The sequence below is a fragment of the Scyliorhinus torazame genome, chromosome 20, assembly GCF_047496885.1.
Source record: "Scyliorhinus torazame isolate Kashiwa2021f chromosome 20, sScyTor2.1, whole genome shotgun sequence".
Classification (NCBI taxonomy): Eukaryota; Metazoa; Chordata; class Chondrichthyes; order Carcharhiniformes; family Scyliorhinidae; genus Scyliorhinus; species Scyliorhinus torazame.
The window spans coordinates 902,046-919,572 of record NC_092726.1 but is presented as its reverse complement, the minus strand read 5'-3'; the positions used below and the strand labels follow the sequence as shown (position 1 = coordinate 919,572).

The 17,527-nt window shown below is 54.8% G+C and overlaps 1 protein-coding gene across 6 annotated transcripts in view; it reads right to left on the bottom strand.

Moving 5' to 3' along the window:
- dbnlb (drebrin-like b) overlaps positions 1-17,527 on the bottom strand; it is a 57,913-nt gene that overhangs the window by 27,820 nt on the left and 12,566 nt on the right. For 4 of the 6 annotated variants that reach the window (XM_072485549.1, XM_072485551.1, XM_072485550.1 and 1 more), the window contains exons 3-11: positions 11,252-11,364; positions 10,279-10,353; positions 8,953-9,099; positions 8,300-8,377; positions 7,584-7,735; positions 5,900-5,954; positions 5,044-5,118; positions 4,327-4,438; positions 405-536 (exon numbers count right to left, since the gene is read on the bottom strand). In XM_072485549.1, coding sequence (XP_072341650.1) covers positions 405-536; positions 4,327-4,438; positions 5,044-5,118; positions 5,900-5,954; positions 7,584-7,735; positions 8,300-8,377; positions 8,953-9,099; positions 10,279-10,353; positions 11,252-11,364 — 939 coding nt within the window. The remainder of the gene's footprint in view (positions 1-404; positions 537-4,326; positions 4,439-5,043; positions 5,119-5,899; positions 5,955-7,583; positions 7,736-8,299; positions 8,378-8,952; positions 9,100-10,278; positions 10,354-11,251; positions 11,365-17,527) is intronic. The other 2 variants (XM_072485553.1, XM_072485555.1) reach the window with 1 other exon arrangement.

Genomic DNA, 17,527 nt, shown 5'->3' with positions numbered 1-17,527 from the left:
GGAGATAAAGTGATAGGGTGCGATGAATTCAGGCAGACAACACTCCTGTGGAGAATAAATACTGCAGAGACCAGTTGGGCAGAATTTGGGTAAATTCTATTACTGCTCAAAAGAATGACCTTGATTTACAATGTGATCCAGTTCACATGATCCAGCAGGGGGGGGGGGCTGACTGATAATATCAGAGCTTCAATGAACACCCTATTATGATGTTCAAATCACAGGAATGCAGGTGATAGCTGTGCACCGCTGACAGATCAATAGTTAGTTGCAGCTGAGAGAGCAGGTTTAAGAATCGAATACACATTGTACTCTGATTGTTTATCAGTCAACCTTCCCTACCTCGAGCTGCGCGCTCGCGCTCCCCCCCACCGAACTCAAAATGTCACAGAGGAAGCGCCAACCTTGTGGCGTTGGCTGGGCTGCTGGGCGGACTGGTGAAGGAGGGGGCTCTGGCTGGGCTGCTGGGCGGACTGGTGAAGGAGGGGGCTCTGGCTGGCTGCTCCGGGACTGCAGGAAGGGACTCCTGAGCTTGCCTGACAGAAGAAAGCAAAACGAAGCGAGACACAGAACAAACAATGAGCAGCACTGTCATCGGAACACTACACAAAGCATCACAGCAACAGATTCAAGGACCGATTACTTAGCGAACAACATGGATCATGTCATAACTTTATATTTATCTCCTACTCACTTTCTAGTAACTGTAAAAATGCATTTTCAAGAATCATCTTCAATACTGTGTATTACAGGAATGCATCTGAATACACATTCTCAGAACATGGGCGTCACTGAAAAGGCTGCCATTTACTTCCCTTCCCCAGTTGCCGGTTAGAAGGGGGCAGTGCGCTGTCTTCTTGAACCATCGCAGTCTGCACGGTACAAACAACACTGCAGTGCTGTTATGTTGGGAATTCCAGGATATTGATAGAGTGGCAATGAAGAAACGGCAAACTGTTTCCAAGTTGGGGTGGTGTGCGTCTTAGAGGGCAGAGTTGACATTCTTAGGCAGCTGTTGCTCTCAGCCCTCACGGCCAATGCAGGGGAACAACACCTGGATGTATATATCCCAACAATTCAGGAGAGTCAGGGGGCAGAGTTGAATATGGTAGCCATCACAAAGGAGAAAGTGCTAGAGAAACTAAGAGGTCTAAAAATTGATAAATCCCCAGGCCCAGATGGGCTACATCCTAGAGTTCTAAAGGAGATAGCTGAAGAAATAGTGGAGGCGTTAGTTATGATCTTTCAAAAGTCACTGGAGTCAGGGAAAGTCCCAGAGGATTGGAAAATCGCTGTTTTACCCCCCTGTTCAAGAAGGGAAGGAAAAAGATGGAAAATTATAGGCCAATTAGCCTAACCTCGGTTGTTGGCAAGATTCTAGAATCCATTGTTAAGGATGAGATTTCTAAATTCTTGGAAGTACAGGGTCGGATTAGGACAAGTCAGCATGGATTTAGTAAGGGGAGGTCGTGCCTGACAAACCTGTTAGAGTTCTTTGAAGAGATAACAAATAGGTTAGACCAAGGAGAGCCAATGGATGTTATCTCTCTTGACTTCCAAAAGGCCTTTGATAAGGTGCCTCACGGGAGACTGCTGAGTAAAATAAGGGCCCATGGTATTCGAGGCAAGGTACTAACATGGATTGACGATTGGCTGTCAGGCAGAAGGCAGAGAGTTGGGATAAAAGGTTCTTTTTCGGAATGGCAACCGGTGACGAATGGTGTCCCGCAGGGTTCAGTGTTGGGGCCACAGCTGTTCTCTTTATATATTAACGATCTAGATGACGGGACTGGGGGCATTCTGGCTAAGTTTGCCGATGATACAAAGATGGGTGGAGGGGCAGGTAGTATGGAGGAGGTGGGGAGGCTGCAGAAAGATTTAGACAGTTTAGGAGAGTGGTCCAAGAAATGGCTGATGAAATTCAACGTGGGCAAGTGCGAGGTCTTGCACTTTGGAAAAAAGAATAGAGGCATGGACTATTTTCTAAACGGTGACAAAATTCATAATGCTGAAGTTCAAAGGGACTTGGGAGTCCTAGTCCAGGATTCTCTAAAGGTAAACTTGCAGGTTGAGTCCGTAATTAAGAAAGCAAATGCAATGTTGTCATTTATCTCAAGAGGCTTGGAATATAAAAGCAGGGATGTACTTCTGAAGCTTCATAAAGCATTAGTTAGGCCCCATTTAGAACTGTGAGCAATTTTAGGCCCCACACCTCAGGAAGGACATACTGGCACTGGAGCGGGTCCAGTGGAGATTCACACGGATGATCCCAGGAATGGTACGCCTAACATACGATGAACGTCTGAGGATCCTGGGATTATATTCATTGGAGTTTAGGAGTTTGAGGGGAGATCTAATAGAAACTTACAAAATAATGAATGGCTTAGATAGGGTGGACGTAGGGAAGTTGTTTCCATTAGCAGGGGAGACTAGGACCCGGGGGCACAGCCTTAGAATAAAAGGGAGTCACTTTAGAACAGAGATGAGGAGAAATTTCTTCAGCCAGAGAGTGGTGGGTCTGTGGAATTCATTGCCACAGAGGGCGGTGGAGGCCGGGACGTTGAGTGTCTTTAAGACAGAAGTTGATAAATTCTTGATTTCTCGAGGAATTAAGGGCTATGGAGAGAGAGCGGGTAAATGGAGTTGAAATCAGCCATGATTGAATGGTGGAGTGGACTCGATGGGCCGAATGGCCTTACTTCCGCTCCTATGTCTTATGGTCTTACAGAGCGTGTGGGCTGGCTGCAGTTTTCTATCCTGCCCTTACCCACACAAGCTTAAAGCCAAATGTACAAGTGATGCAGCGCAGTCAGCAAGATGAGAGCAGGCGCAGCGGAGGAGCAAGAAAGGGTTTTGCTGACACTAACTTGTTGCCGGGGGGGAGAGACGAAGAGAATGAGAGACGTAAAAATCAATCGGCAACTCAGCACGAAGGGAATCAGCGAAGCAGTAACCACATTCTGCCCAGAATCCAAACCCCTGGCAAAAGCACCGCTGTTCAGTGTTTGAATTGACTCCCTCATCCCATGGAATTGAGATTCTGTAGCTACGTGATGAGGGTACGGGGAATGGTAAACAAGACAATATACACCAAGAAAAAGCGCACCTCCCATAAACTCTTACCCACAGTCTGCATCCCAAGAGTCCAATGTCTCTTTTATCCTCACTGTAAAGCAGCCGGCAAATTTAAATCGAGGAGTTCCGAATGATGAGGGGTTGAGATTGAGCAGATGGGGAGAAAACGTTTCCACTGTCGGAAGGACAGCAACGGGAGGGCACAGCTGGCAGGTTAACGCAGGTGTGCGCGCGTCACCTCAATTCGGCCTTTCGGAATGGAATTTAAATACCGTTGGGTCATTCATATTGAAAACCTGCCTGTTGAAAAAGATCCCAAGGATTCTGCAGATGAATTAACCTCAGGAGGGAAGGCTCTTTAACCCAAAATGCTTGGTGTGGATATAAATGCAACATCCATTCCTTTATTTCACTTTGCTTAATTTTCACAGTGACAGACCAGGTTTCATATTACAAAATTTAAGGTTCTTTCTAGTAAACGATGGGTCACAACATTAAATACCATCCTAAGCTGCAGCAACATCAAATTCAATGAATCTGGTTATTTAGGACAAGGAAACGTGACAAGACAAGGTGCTGATCAACTGTACATGTCTGACTGATTCACTCGTGTGCATATTTCTCCCTCATGACAAATACATACCTCCTCTCAGCCAGGATTGCATGGCAGGTCAGCACATATCTTTCTGGCTGAGACAACAGGCAGGCACATGTTGCTCACATTCAGTATTTTTCCAATTAAGAGCAATTTGGCGTGGTCAATCCACTCACCATTGCCATCTTAGGTTAGGTGGATTGGCCATGTTAAACTGGCCCTTAGTGTCCAAAATTGCCCCTTAGTGTTGGGTGGGGTTACTGGGTTATGGGGATGGGGTGGAGGTGTTGACATTGGGTAGGGTGCTCTTTCCAAGAGCCGGTGCAGACTCGATGGGCTGAATGGCCTCCTTCTGCACTGTAAATTCTATGATAATCTATGATAATCTTTGGATTTTGGGGGTGAGACGCACGCAGACACGGGGAGAATGTGCAAACTCCACATGGACAGTGACCCGGGGCCAGGATCAAACCTGGGTCCTCGACGCCATGAGATGTAACCTGGCAGCAAACAGACACCCATTCCTCACCCAGGCTGCTCAGGCGACCAGGGTGAGTTCACTGAAGCGGTCTTCCAGGAGTGAAAAGCATCAAGTAAAATCCTAGCTGTGGGTAAAGAGGAGAAAAACATGCCGAAGGTGGTCCTTTCTGTGTTACCTGGCTGCATGCTTGCAGTGACCGAAGAGGAATCTCCTGCCATGCCACGCTCGCGATCCTTGAACAGCTCCTTTGGATGCACTGACCTCTGGGAAATAACGGACGCCGCCTCCTGCAATGAGATCAGTAACGAGTGGTGGAAACTGAGCCCAGGTATTATCAAGAAGCTTTAAACAAGCTGCATTCAATCTCCACAGCAGCACGTTGGAGTCAGCTCAAAGCACCAGCCTCTGTGGTTCTGCTACATGTCCCTTAAAGTTTCAGGAAAAATAATTGCCAATTCTTGATCTAGTTTCTCTAAATCGCCAGCTATAACTTAGCCACTATAGATTCCTACCAACCGTACATGTCCCAGTATATACGTGCCTGAGTCAGAAGGCTGAAGGTCCGAGTCCCACTCATAAATCCAGGCCAACAGTAGTTGTCTCTGCAGAACGGAGGGGCTGCTGCACTGTCCAGGCGTTTATTTGTCCTTTCACGTGGAGATTTCTTTTCCAATATTATTAATTAAGTGACCAGCTATTTCTTTGTCGCCATGTTGTGGGAGATTGCTGGGTGTAAATTGATAACTACATTCCCTCCTTTACAACAGTCACTCCATTTCCAGGCACTTCACTGACAGAAAGTCTATCTTTGTCACACGGGGATAGCAACACAACTAAACTTTCACATATTGTGCAGGAACATGATAGTGGAGCAAACAGAAAGTCTGCATACCGTCGCCTTCTCGATGGATTGACTTCTCTTAAAGCCCTTGCGCATCGCCGCCTGGTACTCCTGCTCCTGCTCATTCTGCAAAAACACCAAGACGGCATTAGAGGCAGCTTCGTGACACAGAGACTTACCATGAGGCTGGCGGAACTACCCTCGCACCATGTCCAGAAAGGCCAAGGCAGGAACCTGATCAGAGAACTGAATTAACAAGCTGAAATGTCAACCCGGTTTGGAGAATCTGTACAGAAACGTCAATCTAGTGCCCGTTGCTTTACTCAAAAGAAATCCAATGAATGAAGACCGTGGCAGTGTTTGATGGGAGAGTGTAGAAGGAGCTTTACTCTGTATCTAACCCCGTGCTGTACCTGTCCTGGGAGTGTTTGATGGGGACAGTGTAGAGGGAGCTTTACTCTGTATCTAACCCCGTGCTGTACCTGTCCTGGGAGTGTTTGATGGAGACACTGTAGAAGGAGCTTTACTCTGTATCTAACCTCATGCTGTACCTGTCCTGGGAGTGTTTGATGGGACAGTGTAGACAGAGAAACAGATTGGATGCAAAAAATAGGAAGTGTTGCATTATACATCACAACCATTGAACACCCCGGACGGGATCACCCGTCCCAGCAGCGGCCAATGGGGTTTCCCATTGTGGGCACCCCCACCCTGTCAGGATATCCGTGGGCGAGTGCGCTGCCAGCGAAGCGGGGAACTCGCCGACAGTGAGTCCAGCCCCACATATGTCCAATGGGGGGGGGGGGGGGGGTCACCTTTCAATCAGAGTGCCCTGTACCCTAAGAGAGAGAGTCCTGAGGTTTATATTCAGTGAAACAGCCGTTCACCGCTGAATGGTTACACTCACCCAGCGTTGCTTCTCATGCTCTCTGCTCTGTGAATCTTGTTTTTTCTGGAACTGTCTGCAACAGCGGGGGATAAAAACAGAGTGTATTCGAGGACGGCAGATTGAAAAAACATTTTCATGAACAGACGACACAATCACTTGGAACTACACAGCTTTTCCATTGTTGTCAATTCTTAAGGGACCTGCAAACTGCATTAAATTTACTGACCATTTCCATCAGTTGGCACCCCGGATTCTCGCAACCGGACTTGATGACAGCTCATCCCCGGCTCCCATCTCACGTAACCTCTCCCAGAAAACCCATGCATAGCAACTTATTACATTCTGGTCCTCGAAACATGTCCCAGGAAGTGTTGCATTTCAGCTACTATCTCCCTTTCCATACTATTCTGAAATTGATGTAACCTCTGTTGTGAGAGGCAGATATTCGGAAATTGGGTCCAGAAATGGTATTGAAGATGTAGCAGGCAATTTAGGTGTTAAAATGAGTGAGCAAAAACTGCTAGCCTCTGAGTCAGAGGGTTACGCCCATATCAGGCCTGAGTTGTATTGTCATGGGTGACTTACTCGTTGTCCTTCCGGGGGCCGGGCGGGTGGCAGAAAATCCTGCTTTGAACAGGTGAGGAGAATGATCGGCGAGGCGTCATGAAAAAAAAACGGTCCCAGCGTTGGAAGGAAGTTGGTTAACAGCAGAAAATTGTTTTGTAAATACAGGCATCATCTTTGCCTGACCTGGGAGTGTTTGACGGGGACTTGTGTGTTTAGGTTAAGAAACTACCTGTAATCGGTTATTGTTGGGGTTGAAATTTAAACGCTTAAATATTATTTTCTTTTGTTTCAGTAAAGTTTATTTATAAAATCACCACGCCCTATTTCTTTTATTCTCACTCCTGGAACAAATCGATCTTTCCACACAACTGTAAAAGCTTAAGTTATGGTTGTGGCCAGTCTCTTAGTTACTGTTGAGAGCTTTCACATTGCTACCTCTGTGCTTTTAGTATGTTACAAGAGGTGAGATTCCCTCAGATCCAGAATATCTTTTCCTATTAGCATTCTGACCTATGTTGAGGTATTGTCATATCAAAGGGGAAAGTGCAAACAGGTTTCCCCGGAGTCGCCCATTCCAAGCCCAAACCATGGACAAATTCCTCCATCTCAAGCCGAAAGTTTGTCATGCTTCAGTGCCGCACAGGGCCTGGTTAAGAGGGGCCCTATGAAGTGATCCAGATTATGAAGGGATTTTGACAGTGTGGACAGAATGAGGGAAATCCAAAACTAGAGGGTCACCTTGTATGTACATTAGGAATAAATCAAGTCAGCAACTTGGGAGAAGTTCTTTCTGAGATTAGTGGGATTGTGGAATTTGTCAGCAGAGGGAGAAGAGCATAGATACATTTAAAGAGAAGCCAGATGAACACATGGCAACAAATCCAAGAGGGAGATGTCTCACGTGGAACATAAACGCCAGTTCTGAACCAGTTGAGCTGAGGAGTCGGTCCGTCTTCTATAATCTGAATTCGACGGATATGGATTGAGGGGATGAAATAAAACTAGCATTTTAGGGGGAGACACATGCTGTGCCGAATGATCTATCTCAATGCAATCAATTGCTGCTGTCCAGAAGCCGCCGGCCCAGCTGCCCAGACACAATTTCACTGACAGAAGCAAAGATGACAAGACTCACTTCTCTTGGTCGATCTGACTGGCTCTCTCCTTGAAGCGCTGCTCCCGCAGCTCAGATTCTTTCTGTTCCCTTGCCTTCCTTTCCTGCTCCAGGCCCTCGTGCTCCAGATTCCTCTTCTTTTTATCTTCTTCCCTTCGCTTCTCTTCATCTTTCTGGTGGGAAAGGGGCGAGTGTTTATTGTTGGATTCAGTTGCTGAGGTAGGCAGCAGTCACAATTGATACACTGCACGGTTCCAGTGGCAGCAGGGGTTCAAGCAGCAACCAAGGGGGAAAGCATAAAAACTGCTTCAATGGTGCTGCCTTCAACATCATCGGCACGCTGTGGGCGTCACTGGCAAGGCCAGCATTTATCACCCAGCCTTTGTTGCCCTTAGGAAGTGCCGCTTTCTTGAATAGTGCCGTGACTGGCATGGCCACCACAGCTGGTGTGATTTTGCAGTCACACATGGCTCAGGTCACCCAAGTGTGAAGGGTGTCCTTCCCTAAAAGGTAAGCCAATTAGGATTTACAACAATCCAACAGTTTCATGGTGACTATTACAACCTTTTCCTTTCTGAATTTTTAAGCAGACACAGATTCTCCAACTGCTGTGGCAGGATTTCAATGCACAATCTCGCTATTATTCAGGAGTCAGCCAGCTGGATCATCAAAAGCTTTGGTGCCCAAAGATCACATTTTCAATATTAACCCTTTCCAGTGCAAAGCCAAACTCTTACCTCAGTCTGTGCCCAGAAACTCTCTTTGTTCACACTTCGGATTTCTGACATTGCATTTGTCTTCTTATAAACTGAGCCCTACGGGAAGGGAATGAAAGGTAAGCAGCTATCTGTGGAATCCTCTCCTATCACTGATCATCAGTTTTCATTTCAGTTTTAGTGATCTCAAATGAATGACCAGTCGGTAGTTGATTCACCAGCCCTAAATAAGGGAGAGTTCCCACCGTAATATCGCTGATCCCTGCTCAAGCATCCACAACATGTCCTGTAGTGTTATTGACAATGTTGAGGAAATCTGTGGAGGCTAAGTCACTGAATGTCTTTAAGACAGAGGTGATAGGTTCTTGATTAATAAGGGGATCAGGGGTGAGCATCCATAACGATGATGGATCCACTCACACCTTGTCACTCACCAGCAACAAAGTTGGAGCAAACACCAGCTTCTTGCCCTCTTGACTCATGCTCTCCCAGTGAATGGGACAAGGCAGCATTGCCTCTGCTTAGCGTTATATTGAACCTTGCAAAGAGATAGAAAAGTCTATTGTGCCGCCAAGCTCCTCCTCCTCTCCCCTTCCTAACAAACTTCAACCATCACACGGGTTCATTCCGCACGCCTCCTTTCCCCAGCCTCTCAAGCACAGGCATAGACTCACCACTGGTCCCTGCGGGTGTGTGTCCTGGAAGCGGGAACTCTCCTTATGAAAGTTGTAGTTGGCCCCTGAGGCCTTGGCAACTTTCTCGATAATCACCTCAGGCTCCACGTCCTCCTCTGCACGAGCATTGATGGTGACATGGGCCCCCTGGAGAGAAGCATGGATTTGACAGCAACTTGCATTAATGAAGCAAATCACCCCAACCAAGTTCATAATTGGATCAAATTAAGCATTGAGACACACATAGGTGATCATAAACGTGTGAAAGAGGCAGGTTGTAAAGAGAGGTGCTGAGAATACTGCAGCTTAATGGCCAGGCAGCTGAAGACCACGGTGAGGTGAAGGAACTAGATGTGCAAGAGATGGAGAAGCACAATGATTTAGTGCTCGAGAAGGTCATAAAAATGAGGAAGGACGAGGCCGTGCGTTTATGAGATGGGCAGCAGCTTTGGATTGGCTTGGGGGGGGGGTTCAGGGGATGGGTTGTGGTGGGGGCAAATCGAGCAATAGGAACCGCAGTTAAACAACAGGAACTGCCGTACTTGAAATGAAAATCGCTTATTGTCACAAGTAGGCTTCAAATGAAGTTACTGTGAAAAGCTCCTAGTCGCCACATTCCAGCGCCTGTTCGGGGAGGCTGTTACGGGAATTGAACCGTGCTTGCTGGCCTGCCTTGGTCTGCTTTCAAAGCCAGCGATTTAGCCATGTGCTAAACAGCCCCTGCCCCTTGGCAGGATAAACATAAAAATCCTGTGTCATGTGAGGGTACCTTTAAGACATGGATGTTTAAGCAATGAACCTTTAAGAGAACAGTGATGTCAGAGAGTGGGTGGGGCTGAGCTCAAGTCAGCCATTTTGCAGTTTAGTTTTGCAGTTGGAAAAAGCAGGGTGTGTGTGTCCAGAGAGCTGCAGGAAGAAAGCAAGGTGCTGGAGCTGAAGTCAACCAAGCTAATTTACCTCTGCCATTCTACAGAAAATATATATATCCTTTAACCTGATGTAATACTGTTTAAAGGTGTTAAGTCTCTTGGAAGTTTGAAGGAACATTTTAAGGAGTTATTTACTATTGCAATATTTTCTGAATTATCTTTGAAGTAAGGGGTGTTAAGAGATCCAATGTTTATTTAAGATGTTAAGTTGAGTTCATGGAATAAACAGTGTTTTGTGTTTAAAAACCCACGTGTCCATAATTATAATCCCACACCTAGGGAACAAGCCGTGTACTAGGAAAAGCAACAAATACATTAAAGGGAGAGGTTGGTTGAACTCGATGATACATTTTGGGGTTCTGAAAACGGCTCGTCCATAACACCTGACACGTCTTACCTTTAAAAAGTTGCCCACGCTGCTGACATGATTGGCACACAAGCCTTTCCTGGCATCCTTCACTCCTTCACCAGTCTGAAGAGAAAGGGTCAGTAAGCAGGGCTTTATCACTGATGTACAGTCTGATCATTGCTCATACATCTGAAACAATTGCAGCTTTATACAACCCTGTCTCATCTGTCCCTCAGACACCGAGCAGACGTGGATTTAGGGAGCATGGTCCCTGTGGAGACCAGGCGAGACGAAGACAAGGAAGGGAATTAAAACAGATCCTTGCAAAGTTACGTTTGGTGAAGTGTTCAAAATGGACACAATAAATCTTTTGTTCCTTCTTTACTTTCCAATTAAGGGGTAATTTAGTGTGGCCAATCCACTTACCCTGCATATCTTTGGGTTGTGGGGGTGAGACCCACGCAGACACAGAGAGCGGAGACAATAAATCGAATCAAGTGATGTTCTTTTCTAAGCTGTATACCAAAGACAGACCAGGGATACCAAGTACCAGAAATAGCAGCAGGGACAGTATGCAAAGCCAGCGTCTCCCAGTGTTAGCACGGTTTCACAGGTCAGTGACCATGCAGGAGTTTTCAGAAGACAGGGCAAAGAAAGAGCACTCTCATTCGGCCCTGCATAACAAACTGTTCAGTCAATTAGAAATAAACACTGCCAAAGCGTCGGATCGGCGGTCAGCACTGCTGCCTCACAGCGCCTGGGTTCAATTCTGGCCTCGGGCGACTGGCTGTGTGGAGTCTGCACCTTTTCCTGGTGACTACGTGGGTTTCCTCCGGGTGTTCTGGTTTCCTCCCACAGTCCAAACATGTGCAGGTTAGGTGGGGTCACGGGGATGGAGCGGCGGCACGGGGAGGGGGGGGGGGGGGGGGGGGGGGGGGGGGGAGAGCAGTGTGGATTCGTTGGGTCGAATGGCCTCCCACTGAACTGTAGCGATTCAATAACATTGCATTCTGTGACTTACCCAGTTAATCAGGACAAACTTGGGCAATCCTGAGTTCGGGTCTTTCACTCTACAGAAGGCGTACATCACCTTCCCACTGCTGAGCTCTTCCACCAACTCTTCAAGGCCTCCATCTGAAAAGGACAAAAGAACGGGCAATGGAGACAAACTCAGCACAAGTCCTGTCTTCACACAGTCCACTTCCTACAATGTACTTGCGTTTTTTTAAGGATGGCACATTATCGGTGAGGGAGGGCGGGCAGACAGCCTCAGTGAGGAAGGGCGGGCAGACAGCCTCGGAGAGAGAGAGGGAGGGAGGTGAGGGGAGGGAGGGGGTGAGGGGAGGGAGGGGGTGAGGGGAGGGAGGGGGTGAGGGGAGGGAGGGGGTGAGGGGAGGGGAGGGGGGTGAGGGGAGGGAGGGGGGTGGAGAGGGGAGAGGGAGGGGGTGGAGAGGGGAGAGGGAGGGGGTGGAGAGGGGAGAGGGAGGGGGTGGAGAGGGGAGAGGGAGGGGTAGAGAGGGGAGAGGGAGGGGGGGAGAGGGAGAGGGGAGAGGGGAGAGGGGAGAGGGGAGGGGGAGGGGGAGAGAGGGGGGGAGGGGGAGGGGAGAGGGGAGGGGGAGAGGGGGAGAGGGGAGGGGGGAGGCCGCCTCGGGGAGGGGAGGCCGCCTCGGGGAGGGGAGGCCGCCTCGGGGAGGGGAGGCCGCCTCGGGGAGGGGAGGCCGCCTCGGGGAGGGGAGGCCGCCTCGGGGAGGGGAGGCCGCCTCGGGGAGGGGAGGCCGCCTCGGGGAGGGGAGGCCGCCTCGGGGAGGGGAGGCCGCCTCGGGGAGGGGAGGCCGCCTCGGGGAGGGGAGGCCGCCTCGGGGAGGGGAGGCCGCCTCGGGGAGGGGAGGCCGCCTCGGGGAGGGGAGGCCGCCTCGGGGAGGGGAGGCCGCCTCGGGGAGGGGAGGCCGCCTCGGGGAGGGGAGGCCGCCTCGGGGAGGGGAGGCCGCCTCGGGGAGGGGAGGCCGCCTCGGGGAGGGGAGGCCGCCTCGGGGAGGGGAGGCCGCCTCGGGGAGGGGAGGCCGCCTCGGGGAGGGGAGGCCGCCTCGGGGAGGGGAGGCCGCCTCGGGGAGGGGAGGCCGCCTCGGGGAGGGGAGGCCGCCTCGGGGAGGGGAGGCCGCCTCGGGGAGGGGAGGCCGCCTCGGGGAGGGGAGGCCGCCTCGGGGAGGGGAGGCCGCCTCGGGGAGGGGAGGCCGCCTCGGGGAGGGGAGGCCGCCTCGGGGAGGGGAGGCCGCCTCGGGGAGGGGAGGCCGCCTCGGGGAGGGGAGGCCGCCTCGGGGAGGGGAGGCCGCCTCGGGGAGGGGAGGCCGCCTCGGGGAGGGGAGGCCGCCTCGGGGAGGGGAGGCCGCCTCGGGGAGGGGAGGCCGCCTCGGGGAGGGGAGGCCGCCTCGGGGAGGGGAGGCCGCCTCGGGGAGGGGAGGCCGCCTCGGGGAGGGGAGGCCGCCTCGGGGAGGGGAGGCCGCCTCGGGGAGGGGAGGCCGCCTCGGGGAGGGGAGGCCGCCTCGGGGAGGGGAGGCCGCCTCGGGGAGGGGAGGCCGCCTCGGGGAGGGGAGGCCGCCTCGGGGAGGGGAGGCCGCCTCGGGGAGGGGAGGCCGCCTCGGGGAGGGGAGGCCGCCTCGGGGAGGGGAGGCCGCCTCGGGGAGGGGAGGCCGCCTCGGGGAGGGGAGGCCGCCTCGGGGAGGGGAGGCCGCCTCGGGGAGGGGAGGCCGCCTCGGGGAGGGGAGGCCGCCTCGGGGAGGGGAGGCCGCCTCGGGGAGGGGAGGCCGCCTCGGGGAGGGGAGGCCGCCTCGGGGAGGGGAGGCCGCCTCGGGGAGGGGAGGCCGCCTCGGGGAGGGGAGGCCGCCTCGGGGAGGGGAGGCCGCCTCGGGGAGGGGAGGCCGCCTCGGGGAGGGGAGGCCGCCTCGGGGAGGGGAGGCCGCCTCGGGGAGGGGAGGCCGCCTCGGGGAGGGGAGGCCGCCTCGGGGAGGGGAGGCCGCCTCGGGGAGGGGAGGCCGCCTCGGGGAGGGGAGGCCGCCTCGGGGAGGGGAGGCCGCCTCGGGGAGGGGAGGCCGCCTCGGGGAGGGGAGGCCGCCTCGGGGAGGGGAGGCCGCCTCGGGGAGGGGAGGCCGCCTCGGGGAGGGGAGGCCGCCTCGGGGAGGGGAGGCCGCCTCGGGGAGGGGGAGGCCGCCTCGGGGAGGGGAGGCCGCCTCGGGGAGGGGAGGCCGCCTCGGGGAGGGGAGGCCGCCTCGGGGAGGGGAGGCCGCCTCGGGGAGGGGAGGCCGCCTCGGGGAGGGGAGGCCGCCTCGGGGAGGGGAGGCCGCCTCGGGGAGGGGAGGCCGCCTCGGGGAGGGGAGGCCGCCTCGGGGAGGGGAGGCCGCCTCGGGGAGGGGAGGCCGCCTCGGGGAGGGGAGGCCGCCTCGGGGAGGGGAGGCCGCCTCGGGGAGGGGAGGCCGCCTCGGGGAGGGGAGGCCGCCTCGGGGAGGGGAGGCCGCCTCGGGGAGGGGAGGCCGCCTCGGGGAGGGGAGGCCGCCTCGGGGAGGGGAGGCCGCCTCGGGGAGGGGAGGCCGCCTCGGGGAGGGGAGGCCGCCTCGGGGAGGGGAGGCCGCCTCGGGGAGGGGAGGCCGCCTCGGGGAGGGGAGGCCGCCTCGGGGAGGGGAGGCCGCCTCGGGGAGGGGAGGCCGCCTCGGGGAGGGGAGGCCGCCTCGGGGAGGGGAGGCCGCCTCGGGGAGGGGAGGCCGCCTCGGGGAGGGGAGGCCGCCTCGGGGAGGGGAGGCCGCCTCGGGGAGGGGAGGCCGCCTCGGGGAGGGGAGGCCGCCTCGGGGAGGGGAGGCCGCCTCGGGGAGGGGAGGCCGCCTCGGGGAGGGGAGGCCGCCTCGGGGAGGGGAGGCCGCCTCGGGGAGGGGAGGCCGCCTCGGGGAGGGGAGGCCGCCTCGGGGAGGGGAGGCCGCCTCGGGGAGGGGAGGCCGCCTCGGGGAGGGGAGGCCGCCTCGGGGAGGGGAGGCCGCCTCGGGGAGGGGAGGCCGCCTCGGGGAGGGGAGGCCGCCTCGGGGAGGGGAGGCCGCCTCGGGGAGGGGAGGCCGCCTCGGGGAGGGGAGGCCGCCTCGGGGAGGGGAGGCCGCCTCGGGGAGGGGAGGCCGCCTCGGGGAGGGGAGGCCGCCTCGGGGAGGGGAGGCCGCCTCGGGGAGGGGAGGCCGCCTCGGGGAGGGGAGGCCGCCTCGGGGAGGGGAGGCCGCCTCGGGGAGGGGAGGCCGCCTCGGGGAGGGGAGGCCGCCTCGGGGAGGGGAGGCCGCCTCGGGGAGGGGAGGCCGCCTCGGGGAGGGGAGGCCGCCTCGGGGAGGGGAGGCCGCCTCGGGGAGGGGAGGCCGCCTCGGGGAGGGGAGGCCGCCTCGGGGAGGGGAGGCCGCCTCGGGGAGGGGAGGCCGCCTCGGGGAGGGGAGGCCGCCTCGGGGAGGGGAGGCCGCCTCGGGGAGGGGAGGCCGCCTCGGGGAGGGGAGGCCGCCTCGGGGAGGGGAGGCCGCCTCGGGGAGGGGAGGCCGCCTCGGGGAGGGGAGGCCGCCTCGGGGAGGGGAGGCCGCCTCGGGGAGGGGAGGCCGCCTCGGGGAGGGGAGGCCGCCTCGGGGAGGGGAGGCCGCCTCGGGGAGGGGAGGCCGCCTCGGGGAGGGGAGGCCGCCTCGGGGAGGGGAGGCCGCCTCGGGGAGGGGAGGCCGCCTCGGGGAGGGGAGGCCGCCTCGGGGAGGGGAGGCCGCCTCGGGGAGGGGAGGCCGCCTCGGGGAGGGGAGACCGCCTCGGTGAGGGGAGACCGCCTCGGTGAGGGGAGACCGCCTCGGTGAGGGGAGACCGCCTCGGTGAGGGGAGCTGGAAGACGGTTTTTGGGCAGAAGCCCTGAGCAGAGTAAACACGACAGCAACATGCGCCATGCTCAGCCGGATCCAGTTTAAGGTCATGCACCGGGCCCACGTGCCGGTGGCCCGAATTAGTAAATTCTTCGGGCTGGAGGACAAGTGTGCTAGATGCACCGGCGGGCTGGCTAACCATGTACACATGTTTTGGTCGTGCCTTAAACTCGGGGGGTATTGGCAGATGTCATGTCCCGGGTGTTGAAAACTGGGGTGGTAATGAGCCCGGAGGTGGCAATCTTTGAGGTTTCGGAGGACCCGGGAGTCCAGGAACAGAGGGAGGCCGATGTTCTGGCCTTTGCTTCCCCGGTAGCCCGGCAACGAATACTGTTAGCATGGAGGGACTCAAAGCACCCGAGGGCTGGGGTGTGGCTATCGGACATGGCAAGCTTTCTTGGCCTAGAGAAAGTAAAGTTTGCCTCGAGAGGTTCGCTACTAGTTTGCCCGAAGGTGGCAGCCATTTATTGACTTCTTTGCAGGGAGGGGGGGGGGGGGGGGGCCTAGAGTAGAGATGGGGGATATTGAGGCAGGTCCATGTGTGAACAGAACCGTGGTTTACTAGCCTACCATGTTGAGGCAGCAGCACAGGAAATTGTGCAGGTGAGTGCAGCGGTGTGGCGGGGGAGAGGAGGCCTTTTACCCGAGGTTATGTAGATTTGAGCCTGGGGGTAGGATATGGATATGGGGCACTTTTTGGCTGGATTGGTGTTTCTAGAGGTGGAAGAGGAGCAGGGACAGGCATTGGAGGTGCCACTGGGGCTGCAGGAGTTAATGGAATGTGTGGGGTTGATAGAATTGGGGAAGGCACCAAGGCCGGATGGCTTCCCTTTTGAATTTTAATAGCAGGTTTTGGCGGAGTTGGCACCTCGTCTTTGGAGTATGTTTAACTAATCGCCGGCTTCACTAGCACAGGCAACGATCTCGTTGGTCCCCAAGAAGTATAAGAATCCGACAGAGTGTGGGTCCTACAAGCCCATCTCGCTATTGAATACGGACATGAAGGTATTGGCCAAGGCGGATGGAAGGGTGTGCTGGATGTGGTCTCGGAGAATCAGACGGGTTTTTTAAAGCACCCAGTTGCCCAGTAATATCAGGATTACGGAATGTGGTTATGACCCCGTCGCAGAGTAGAGTATCAGAGGTGATCATATCAATGGATGTCGAGAAGGCCTTTGATCAGGTCGAGTGGCAGTATTTGATCGAGATTCTGAGACGGTTTGGCCCGATGTTGGTTGCATGGGTACGGTTATTATCTGCAACCCCACAGCAAGTGTGAGGATGAATGTGATAAATTCAGAGTATTTTCAGTTGCACAGGGGGACAAGGCAGGGATGCCGTTGTTTACATTGGCTGTTGAGCTTTTGGCGATTGTGCTTCAAGCTTTAAACGAGTGGCAGGGGATTGCGAAGATGGGTACAGAGCATTGGGTGTCGTTGTACACCATTGATTTACTGTCGTGTGTTGCAGAGGAGAGTATGGGGAGAATCTGGGGAAATTTGGGACATTTTCTGGTCTAGGTTGAATGTGGGGAAAAAGCAAGGTTTTCCCGGTAAATGCCCAGGGGAGACGTGTGAATCTTGGTGCCTTGCCATTCAAGGTGGGCAGGGTACAATTGTTATTTGGGCATCAAATGGCTCATGACATTTGGGGCATAGGGGCAGCACGGTAGCATTGTGGATAGCACAAATGCTTCACAGCTCCAGGGTCCCAGGTTCGATTCCGGCTTGGGTCACTGTCTGTGCGGAGTCTACACATCCTCCCCGTGTGTGCGTGGGTTTCCTCCGGGTGCTCCGGTTTCCTCCCACAGTCCAAAGATGTGCAGGTTAGGTGGATTGGCCATGCTAAATTGCCCATAGTGTCCAAAATTGCCCTTAGTGTTGGGTGGGGTTACTGGGTTATGGGGATAGGGTGGAGGTGTAGACCTTGGGTAGGGTGCTCTTTCCAAGAGCCGGTGCAGACTCGATGGGCCGAATGGCCTCCTTCTGCACTGTAAATTCTATGATTCTATGACAAGGCAACAATGCATAAATAGAATCTGACTGTCGGTAGAAGGGGGTCAAAGGGATTTGAAGAGGTGGGGTGCCCTCCCGCCATCGCTGGCGGGGAGGGTACAGACCGTGAAAATGAATGTGTTCCCAAGATTTTTATTAAACTTTCAATCTCTTCCAATTTTTATTAGTAAAGCACTAAACTCTATTTTGCTGTCGTAGCTAAATTCAAGTGTTGAATAATTCAAATTTTATAGTTCAAAACTATTTGCTTGTCATTAGACTGCAGATAATGTTCCTGCCAAGGCTTTTTTATCTGGAGTGTGGATAAATCGCTTTCTGAATTTTTGTGGGCAAGCAAGAAGCCAACGATTTGTAGGGCCTTTTTGCAGAGGG